The sequence below is a fragment of the Danio rerio genome, chromosome 2 (assembly GCF_052040795.2).
Source record: "Danio rerio strain M-AB ecotype USA chromosome 2, GRCz13ab, whole genome shotgun sequence".
NCBI lineage: Eukaryota > Metazoa > Chordata > Actinopteri > Cypriniformes > Danionidae > Danio > Danio rerio.
The window spans coordinates 60,229,510-60,241,884 of NC_141022.1; the positions used below are offsets into that span (position 1 = coordinate 60,229,510).

Here is a 12,375-nt window from a genome sequence, read left to right on the forward strand (position 1 = left end):
TATGTTATTATTGCTTAATGTTTTATTAAAAAAGTATTTATTATTGCATAAATACTTGCAAATTAATACAAGGTTAGTTTATATATATATGAATTATTGTCCCTCCTGTTTATATTTTTCCCCAATTTCTGTTTAACAGAATGCAGATTTTTTAAACACATTTCTAATCGTAATAGTTTTAGTAACTCATCTCTAATAACTAATTTATTTTACCTTTGCCATGATGACAGTAAATAATATTAGACTAGATATTCTTCAAGACACTTCTATACAGCTTAAAGTGACATTTAAAGGCTTAACTAGATCAATTAGCTTAACTAGGCAGGTTAGGGTAATTAGGCAAGTTATTGTATAATTATGGTTTGTTTTGTAGACTATCCAAAAAATATATATCTTAAAGGGGCCAATAATATTGTCCCTAAAATGGTGTTTAAAAATTAAAAACTGTTTTTATTCTAGCCGAAATAAAACAAATAAGACTTTCTCCAGAAGAAAAAAAACATTATCAGACGTTCTGTGAAAATTTCCTTTCCCTGTTAAACATCATTTGGGAAATATATATATATAAAAAGAAAATTCATAGGGGGGCTAATAATTCTGACTTCAAATGTGTATGTATGTATATATATATATATATATAAATAAATGCTTCACATTTCAAGTATAACACAATTGTCATATAACTCGTATATAAACAAGTTAAAATGTTTAAAAAAAAGTTTTAAAAGCTGATGCACAACAGTTACAACAATTTGAACTTAAAAAAAAAACATATTTAAATATTAATAAACAATATTAATTCGAATTCAATAAAGAGTTTGAAATGTATTCAGAAACACTTCCTATGACAAATTAGTAAAACAAATTGAACTCGTATGAATCAGCCACTAAACTGGCAAAATGTAAAATACTTACGTTTCCTTGTGAGATCAGGCTGTTATACCCCCCCTCATGATTGTAAAGCGCTTTGGGTGTATGGCCATACACAATAAATGCGCTACATAAATACACATTACATTACATTACTGTATGACTACATTATATAAACTCTCCATAAATTAAGTTTTACTTTTTTTTTTTTTTACCACATTTATTTCTGCTTTTGAATTGCATTACGGGATCTTGATTTTTCCTCCAACAACATTTGATGTTAAAAAGTGGTAAACAGTAGACACGTGTAATAGTTTGCAGGGCTATATTGTCTGTGTTGGTGTTGTATGTTACGCTACAAACACCTTGTAATAAACTGCAGCACATCTTCTGTTATTTTACACACTTCTGTATCTGTATATTACACATTATATTATCTTAAACTACTGAAATGTCACGAAAAGTCACTTTGTTAAACTGTAGTTGAATTTTCAACATCAGAAGTGGACAGGGCAGAGATCAACATCCTGTAATTCACAACCATAAATGAACAGAAAACACTCGTGCATCACTAAATACAGAAACTGTTTATTAACTGATCATTTTAACAGGTCATTTTACTTTCAGCAAAACACTTGAAACATTCGAGACACTGCTGCTATCTGAATGAATGAAACAGAAATAACCAGAAGCTTCATGAAGCCTTATTATTATGTGAATATTAAGCTGTAAACCTGCTGCCGTGTTAATAATACAGTAAGGCAGGAGTTCAGCGGCGGATGCGGCCAACAGAAACGCTGAGTATGACTAAAAAACAGAAATATCAGTCTACAGGACCTGAAGGAGACCCCCTGTGTGCTCATTCTCTACAGGATACAGTACAGCTGTCAACACAAGACTAACACACCATCTGAAGGATATTCACACAACACAACACACTCAAACCTTCTGTGCTAGACATTATATTCATATTTCTATGCAATGAATCTTGGAGCAAATCATAATCTTTACTTTAATAAACCCAACTACTTTTACAAAAAAAAATTCTAAACAGGGTAATAGGGGTGAAAAGGTTTTCTTTTATATATATATTCATTCATTGATACATTTTTCTTCCTTCGCATTGGTCCCTATTACAGAGGCTGCCACAGTGGAATGAACCACCAACTATTCCAGCATATGTTTTACACAGTGGACGCCCTTCCAGCCGCAACCCAGTACTGGGAAAGACCCATACAAACTCACATTCACACACACTATGGCTAATTTAGTTTATATGTATGAATAAATGTATAGATGGATGGACGGACGTATGGATGTATGGATGGATGGATGGATGGATGAATGGATGGATGTATGGATGGATGGATCGATGGACATATGGATGTATTTATGAATGGATGGATGGATGGATGATGGAGGAACGTGTGGATGTATGGATGGATGTATGGACAAATGGATGGATGGATGGATGGATGGATGGATGGACATATGGATGAATGGATGGATAGATGGACAGACGTAGGGATGGATTGATGGATGTATGGATGTTTGGATGGATGGATGTATGGATGGATAAATGTTTGGATGGATGAATGGATGGGTGGATGGAAGAATGGGTGGATGGATGGATGGATGGATGTATGGACGAATGGATGGATGGATGGATGGACATATGGATGAATGGATGGATAGATAGATGGACAGACGTAAGGATGGATTGATGGATGTATGGATGTTTGGATGTATGGATGGATAAATGGATGAATAAATGCTTGGATGGATGAATGGATGGGTGGATGGATGGATGAATGGATGTATGGACGAATGGATGGATGGACATATGTATGAATGGATGGATGGATGGACAGAAGTAAGGATGGATGGATGGAAGTTTGGATAGATTCATGTATGGATGGATAGATGGATGGATGGATGGACGTATGGATGGATGGACGTATGCATGAATATATGAATGGATGGACGTATGCATGAATGGATGGATGTATGGACGAATGGATGGATGGACATATGGATGAATGGATGGATAGATGGACAGACGTAGGGATGGATAGATGTATGGATGTTTGGATGGATGGATGGGCGGATGGATGTATGGATGGATAGATGGATGAATGGATGTTTGGATGGATGAATGGATGGATGTATGGACGAATGGATGGAAGGATGGACATTTGGATGAATGGATGGACAGACGTAGGGATGGATGGATGTATGGGTGGATGGATGTATGGATGGATAGATGGAAGAATGGATGTTTGGATGGATGGGTGGATGGATAGATCGATGAATGGGTGGAATTTGGTTGGATGGAGGGATGAATGTATGGATGAATGAATGGATGACACAATGACAACATCAAAAACACTACATAAATACCATGGAACAATGTATATTTGTCATCCAAAACACCCCATAAATACCCCATAAAGTAAGCAGTAAATTTTACCATTTGAATACCTGAACTGTCAGGTACTTCCATGATCATGAAACTCCACATAAATACTATGGTAAACAGTATATTTGTCATCCAGAAATGCAGATAAATGAAAACCTGCACACTGGCATGTACTTCCATGATGAATACATAATTAAACACCACACAAATACCGTGGGAAATTGTATATTTGCCATTAAGAAATGCAAAAACAGGAATACCTGCACTCTGTTAGGTATTTCCAAAATGACAACATCAAAAACACCACATAAATACCACAGTAAATGATAAATTTTACCATTTAAATACATGCACTGTCAGGTACTTCCATGATGATAAAACTCCACATAAATACCATGGTAAATTGTATATCTGTCACCCAGAAATGCAGATAAATGAATACCTGAACACTGTCATGTACTTCCACTATGACAACATCAAAAACACCACGTAAATGGCAATATCTGTCATCCAGAAATGCAGACAAATTAATAGGCTACCTGCAATGTCAGATAATTCCACAATGACAACATAAAAAAAAAACACATAAATTTGAACACCTGCACTGTCAGGTACTTCCACGATCATAAAACTCAACATAAATACTATGGTAGACTTTATATGTGTCATTAAGAAATGCAGATAAATGAATACCTGCACACTGTCAGGTACTTCCACAATCACAACATCAAAAACACCACATTAATACCAGAGTAAACAATATATTTGTCATCCAGAAATGCAGATAAAATGAATACCTGCACTGTCAGGTACTTGCACGATCATAAAACTTCACATAAATACCATGGTAAATTGTCTATTTGTCATCCAGAAATTCAAATAAATGAATACCTGCACACTCTCAGGTACTTCCACAATAACTACACCAAAAAACACCACATAAATACCATAATAAATTGTATATTTGTTATACAAATACGCAGATAAAGACTTTCACTGTCAGGTATTTCCACGACGGCTACACACACACAACAAATAAAATAAAATACCATGGTAAATTGTATATTTGTCATCCAGAAATGCAGATAAATGAATAGGCTACCTGCAATGTCAGGCACCTCCAAGACGACTATATCAAAAAACACCTCATAAATACCAAGGTAAATTATAAATTTTACCATTTGAATACCTGCACTGTCCGGTACTTTCATGATCATGAAACTCCACATAAATACCATGGTAAATTGTATATTTGTCATCCAGAAATGCAGATAAATAAATACCTGCACACTGAATTTCCATGATGACATTAAAAACACCACAAAAACACCATGGTAAACAGTGCATTTGTCATCCAGAAATGCAGATAAATGAACACCTGCACGATCCTAAAACTCCACATAAATACCATGGTAAATGATCAATTTTACCATTTGAATACCTGCACTGTCAGGTTCTTCCACGATGATAAAACTCAACATAAATACTATGGTAGACTTTATATGTGTCATTAAGAAATGCAGATAAATGAATACCTGCACACTGTCAGATACTTCCACAATCACAACATCAAAAACGCCACATTAATACCAGAGTAAACAATATATTTGTCATCCAGAAATGCAGATAAAATGAACACCTGCACTGTCAGGTACTTCCATGATCATAAAGCGCCACATAAATACCATGGTAAATTGTATATTTGTAATTAAGAAATGCAGATAAAATGAACACCTCCACTGTCAGGTACTTGCACGATCATAAAACTTCACATAAATACCATGGTAAATTGTATATTTGTAATTAAGAAATGCAGATAAGTGAATACCTACACACTGCCAGGTACTTCCATGATCATAAAGCGCCACATAAATACCATGGTAAATTGTATATTTGTCATCTAGAAATTTAAATAACTGAATACCTGCACATTCTCAGGTACTTCCACAATAACTACACCAAAAACACCACATAAATACCATAATAAACTGTATATTTGATATACAAATATGCAGATAAATAAAGACTTTCACTGTCAGGTATTTCCACAACGGCTCACACACAAAAAAATAAATAAAAAAACATGGTAAACTGTATATTTGTCATCCAGAAATGCAGATAAATAAATACCTGCACACTGAATTTCCATGATGACATTAAAAACACCACAAAAACACCATGGTAAACAGTGCATTTGTCATCCAGAAATGCAGATAAATGAACACCTGCACGATCCTAAAACTCCACATAAATACCATGGTAAATTATCAATTTTACCATTTGAATACCTGCACTGTCAGCTTCCACGATCATAAAACTCAACATAAATAATACCATGGTAAATTGTATATTTGTCATCCAGAAATGCAGATAAATAAATACCTGCACACTGTCAGGTATTTCCACGATGACATTAAAAACACTACATAAATACTATGGTAAATTGTATATTTGTCATGCAGAAATGCAGATAAATGAATAGGCTACCTGCAATGTCAGGCACCTCCAAGACGACTACATCAAAAAACACCTCATAAATACTAAGGTAAATGATAAATTTTACCATTAGAATACCTGCACTGTCAGGTACTTTCATGATCATAAAACACCACATAAATACCATGGTAAATTGTTTATTTGTCCTCCAGAAATGAAGATAAATAAATACCTGCACACTGTCAGGTATTTCCACGATGACATAAAAAACACTACATAAATACCATGGTAAATTGTATATTTGTCCTCCAGAAATGCAGATAATTAAATACCTGCACACTGTCAGGTATTTCCACGATGGCATTAAAAACACCACATAAATACCATGGTAAATTGTATATTTGTCATGCAGAAATGCAGATAAATTAATAGGCTACCTGCAATGTCAGGCACCTCCAAGATTACTACATCAAAAAACACCTCATAAATACTAAGGTAAATGATAAATTTTACCATAAGAATACCTGCAGTCAGGTACTCCCACAATCATAAAACACCACATAAATACCATGGTAAATTATATGTGTCATTGAGAAATGCAGATAAATAAACACCTGCACTGTCAGCTACTTCCACGACGACAACATCAAAAACACCATACATACTAAATAATAAACACCATGAATACCATGGTATATTTGTCATCCAGAAATGCATATAGGCTAACGTTAAATGAAGTGTGCGACCTTTCCGTGACACTGCAGCTCCACATACCGATCTCCGCAGGCTCCATCCCGCAGCCGAGCACCGCGTCCGCGTCCTCAGCCAGCGCGGAACATCCTCCGGCCGCGGCGGCCTCCATCACCGCCGGTTCCCGCGGAGCGTCGAGCGTCAAAACCGGTCGAGAAACGGAGACACGGAAAACGGCCGTCCGCTGCCGCACCGCGCTCTATGAGGAGAAGATTCACACGCGCGCGCCGCCGCTGCTACGTCAGAGGTGACGTCACCGGCCGCGCGCTCTGCGACACCAACATTTCAACAAACATTCAGAGAAATTTTGGAGAGACTTATCTTTGTGTCCAAGAAAAATCAGGTTTTAAATATAATTTGACCTCAAAAGTTGAAACTAATCATTTAGATTTAAATTATTAAATTTATAATAGATTTATAATGAATTTTTCGATTATATTTGGTAAATATTCACAAACGCAGATGGAATAATTCTGAATCTTGTTTAGATGTTTTCAGTATAGATTTTCATTTCTTTATAGACTCACTCCTGCGAATTAACAGCAAGAAATGCCAAGAGACAATTATAGTTGTAAATGAGTTAAAGTTAATTGACTAGTAAACTTGCTGTCTGTTGGTTAATAATGTCTTGCATAAACTGAAATGATGTTAAATTAAATTAAAGTGTTTTTATTTATTCTTGAATCTGTAATTTTTTTCGCTTATGTATTTTCTTTTTAGACTTTTAGTTATGTTTGTATTATTTGGATGTCTTGTTAAAATCGTATATTTGCTGTTCTTTAAAATAAAATAAAAAACAATAATATTTCTGATTTCTTTAATTGGTTTTCTTCATTCTCTTTTTATCTTTGTTCAAAAAAATTCAGGTTTTAAATGTAATTTGAACTGCAAAGATGAAACCATTTGATTCAAACTAATTATATGGAATTTATGATGGATCTTTTGATTTAATTTGGTAAATATTTATTAACGTTAAGTATTTATTTGTGAATCGGTAAATGGTTTTGTAGCTTGTTTATTTTCTTTTCATATCTTAGTTGTTTGTAATATTTGGATGTCTTGTTAAATAGTATATTTGCTGTTGTTTATAAATAATAGTAATAATATTTCTGATACCCCTGTGTTTAATTGTTTCTCTCTCTCTCTCTTATCATTGTGTTCAAGAAAATTCAGGTTTTAGATGTAATTTGACCTCCAAAGATGAAAACAAGTGATTTTGACTAAAACAAATTTCTCAATACGAATCTGTGGGATTTAAAATGAATCTTTTATAATGAAATATAATTTAGTTTAATTATGTAAATTTCATATTCATATTCATGAATGTAGAAACCTTATTGAGATGATTTCATTATAGATTTTTATTTCTATTTAGACTCACTCCAGTGTATTAATAAGAAATGTCAAGAGACAATTTTAGTTGTAAAGGGGTTAAAATTAATTGACTAGTAAACTTGCTGTCTGTTGGGTGTTAAATAATGTCTTACATATACGGACAGTGTCAAGGTTTCTATATTAAAGTTGTGTTTTTATTTATTCTAGAATCTGTTATAAGATTTTAGCCTATTTATTTTCTTTTGATATTTTAGTTATGCTTGTATTATTTGGATGTCTTGTTAAATAGTATATGCTTTTGTTTAAAATAAAAAAAAATAAACAATAATATTTCTGATACTCCTGTGTTTAATAATAACAATAATCAAAAAATAAGATCCACAAGATAATCAACTTATTTTAACATCAGCCCATTAAAACCTATTTAAATCAATCACAAATCTCATATTAAAGAAAGATTGAACAATGTTAAAAGCTAATACTTTTTTTAAATGAAAGCCTTTGGAAAAATCTAATCTGGATTAAAAAGATTTAAGTAAACAGCGCCACCTGTTGCATGACATTGAAATTGCAAAGCGCCGGATAACATTCCTTTATATTATATTCTGTTTAAGGGGATTTATATCAGCTTAAGTTTTTAACAACTAAAATACATATTAAAAGTAATAAACCAGGGTATGGGGTAAACAAATACACAAACAAACAAAAAATATGCACAAATAGTCACAAATATAATTTAAAAAGTAGTATTTTACACTTGATTTTTTTTATTTCAGCTCATAAATAATGAATTAAGCTTTTTCAAACTAAGGTTTGTAATCAAAAGAACATTTAAAAATTATTAAATATCTTTAAAAAATGTTTACAAACATTGACCTGTTTGGTTAATTCACTTGACGTAGATAATGTCAAAGTAACCTTTGAACTCAGAATATCTCAAATACTACATCTCAAGTCGTGCTTAATCAATATAGATTGGAAATTGGACATCTGGCAAATGAACCACTGCTTTCATGATTAAATAAGCATGAGATCATAAAGATCTGGAGGACAAATACAGCCCATAATAACTGAGGTTAATTTCAGAAACTGTCCTGAAGTAACCCAAACCTTACTGCTGACTGATGATTCACAAACTCCACACAGAAATACCAAGGCTTGAACCAGCGACCTTCTTACTGTGAGGCAATCGTGATACCCACTGCAGCACGGTGACGCCCAATTTATATTTATACCTGTGTAAAATTAAATTGATTTAGATAATGCTTACACTGCACTAATAATGTGAGAGCATGTGATTGGCCAAAGACAAACAAAAAGTAAAGGCAACTGATCAATATTCAAGCATACAGATGTTCATTTTCCATGACTTTTCCAGGCCTGGAAAATACCGTCAAAATTGACAGCAGTCACTTTTTTAGGTTTTCCATGACCGTATGAACCCGGTTTCTATCACTCCAATATGACTGTGAACACACTATGCTGCACAAAGTTCTGTCCAAACAGCTTACAACGATTGATTTCATCATAGGTGCCTTTAAAATGATTAGGTTCTCAGTTTCTGTGCCTGACGATTGGGTTGTCATGGTCCTAACCTGCTCCATAATGCACCGGCCCCTTACGGCTCCCTCTGCTGCAGGAGGATGGTCCCACATTGCTCCTTCGGGTTAAGCCCCAGTCAGGTTCCCTGGGGAAAAAAACCCAGCCACCAGGCACTCACATACAAGCCCCAACACTAGGCCTGGCTCCAGAGTAGGGCCCCGGCTGCGCCATACCGGGTAACGTCACGGTCCTTTATGTTTTTGTACTCATAAGGGGTTTTTGAATCGCACTTAGGGTGCATCTGTAGTTCACTTCATCTGGTCCGGACCAAGGGCAATAAATGATGCATAGTTGCATTTTCTGCCGTCTTTTGGTCATTTTCACACTACACTCCAGTCCAAACCAGTTGAAAAGAACCAAAATGCAGTCATCTGACAAAATCCACATCTCTCATTGGCCAGATGTTGTTGAACATATTTCCTAAACTGCTTATTGATTGGTCAGAATTCACGTGCGGGAAAAGGCCAATAAACTCCCGCGAGTAAACAAACTGGCAGACATAACATGTCGCTTTTGACTATGGAGGGGCGACTGCGCTGACTGATTGTATCCCTGCTTTAGACAAACTATACATTTCGAGAATGAAGCGCGGCTGGAAAACAGTGTTTAATGCATCGCTCGTCACTTCAGGAGGAGGCATGAATTAATTTAGCTAAACTGCGACATGCTCATCTTGCGTCAATATTACCAACGATCCATCAGGTAATGTTTTCCCCTCTCTCTGTTGGTGAAGCACCGTCAACAAATATTTTCCCTCCATCCCATAATGCACAGCGCATCGGCCTACGGCAGCTGGATTAGTCCAAAATGCGCAGTGCTTTTTGCTTTTGTGTCCGTTTTAGTTCGGATCATATTCTCCCCACAAACGAACCGCTTCAGGATTCGTTTTAGTCCGATTTGAGAACGATTGCTGCATACACACCTGCCCAAACGAACCGCACCAAGAGGGAAAACCAACTCTACTGCACCCTTAAGCCTGGTTTATACTTCTGCATCAAGTGACCGGCGTAATCCACGGCGCATGTAACGTGCGTAGCCGTACATTTATACTTCTGCGCGCTGTCTCTGTTGGTCTGCAATAACACTTCTGAACCCTACCCTACCAGGGGCATTAGCCCCCGACAACATACCTCTTAGGATCACACTTAGGATTGCTGGTAGATTGCTGCAGAGTGTGATGCTGCTGGGATGAGAATCAGCACCTCCAAGTCCGAGGCCATGGTGCTCCAGCTGGAAAAAGGTGGTTTGCCATCTTCAGGTTGGAGGAGGGTCCTTACCCCAGATGGAGGGGTTTAAGTTTCTTGGGATTTTGTTCACGAGTGAGGGAAGGATGGAGTGTGAGATTGACAGGCGGATTGGTGCAGCGGCAGCTGTAATGTGGTCGATGTACCGGTCCGTTGTGGTGAAGAAGGAGCTGAGCTGAAAAGCAAAGCTCTCGATTTACTGGCCAATCTACGATCCTACCCTCACCTAGGGTCATGAGCTTTGGGTCATGACTGAAAGGACAAGATCTCGAATACAAGCGGCTGAAATGAGTTTCCTTCACAGGGTGGCAGGGCGCACTCTTACAGATAGTATAAGGAGCTTGACGCTCTGGAGGAGCTCGGAGTAGAGCCGCTGCTCCTCCACATCGAGAGAAGTCAGCTGAGGTGGCTCTGGACGCCTACCTAGGGAGGTGTTCCAGGCATGTCCCACTGGGAGGAGGCCTCGGGGAAGACCCAGGAAACACTGGAGGGACAAGGGCTGTTTCTCAATATGCGTTCTTCAGCGGTCTTGCGTCCTCGTGTTCTCGTGAAACGTCATCATCAGCTGCCAAGTTCAGTTCCAATACTCAAGACCGCAAGTACGGAGGACGCGTGAAACTTCCCGGATGTGTTCTTGAAATCGAGGACGCACCGATGCAGACTTCAACAGCGAGCTCGCTCTGGAAGTCCCAGAAGTCATTGCGACTGGAGGTGGGAAGCGCAGCATTTTATTTAGATTTATTAGTAAAGTTCAGAAATATTACTTATTTACCTCAGGAGTTTCCCTAAATGAAACGGTGAAGGTAAACATTAACATGAACATCTTAATAAAGGAATAAACACATTAATTGTGTTTGTTTGATGAAATTCATATTAAAATTTGATTTATTTATATTGTGCAACATGTATTTATAATGTTTTTATGCAAAGTATATATTTTGAAGAGGGGGGAAACAATAAATAGCTGTATGAGTGCTGTAATGTTTAAATAATTTCCATTTAAAACATGTGAAGGTCACATGACCATCAGGAAGAAACGCAGCATCCCATTTCTCAAAGGACGCATTCTCTGCCCTCGCGGTCTCCTGAGTCCGTTCATCCGAGGACACCTGGCAAGACCGCACTCTACAAGAACGCAAGTCCATTCTCTGCGTTCTTGGAATTGAGAAACAGCCAATGTCTCTTGGCTGATCTACGGAACGCCTCGGGATCCCCCAAGAGGAGTTGAAGGAAATGTCTGGGGTGAGGGAAGTCTGGGGTTCTCTCCTAAAACTGCTGCCCCATGACCTGGCCCCGGAAAAGCGGTAGAAAATAAATTAATGAATGAGTTCTCAGTTTTTGAAAGCATAACAGTACACTTGTTGAAATAACATCATAAATTCAAGCTCTTTCAGGAACCTACGTTTGTTTGTAAGCACTTTCCAGGCCTTGAATTTATGTCTGAAATTCAATCACTTTCAAGCAGTGTGGTACCCTGTACACAAGGAAATCTGTAAATTTGTCTTTTTGTGATTCATGTTTTTATTTCCCCTCATTTATTTCTGCTTTTGAGTTGCATTATGAGATCTTGACCTTTCTTCCAACAACTTTTAACCTTGCAAAGTGTGAAAAGCGACTTATGAATGTGTAATAGTCTGCAGTGCACGATTGTCTGTGTTGGTGTTGTTTATTACGCTACAAACACCTCGTAATAAACTGCAGCACATCTTCTGTTATTCT

The 12,375-nt window shown here is 36.7% G+C and overlaps 2 protein-coding genes across 5 annotated transcripts in view; both read right to left on the reverse strand.

The window, feature by feature from the left end:
* pip5k1cb (phosphatidylinositol-4-phosphate 5-kinase, type I, gamma b) overlaps positions 1-6,733 on the reverse strand; it is a 754,787-nt gene extending 748,054 nt beyond the window's left edge. For 3 of the 4 annotated variants that reach the window (XM_087238424.1, XM_087238421.1, XM_087238423.1), the window contains exon 1: positions 6,500-6,733. In XM_087238424.1, coding sequence (XP_087094550.1) covers positions 6,500-6,587 — 88 coding nt within the window. In that variant the 5' untranslated portion in view covers positions 6,588-6,733. 4 annotated transcript variants of the gene reach the window in all.
* Positions 1-12,375, reverse strand: part of btbd2b (BTB domain containing 2b) — a 1,074,195-nt gene that overhangs the window by 105,954 nt on the left and 955,866 nt on the right. The gene's annotated exons all lie outside the window — the stretch shown is intronic.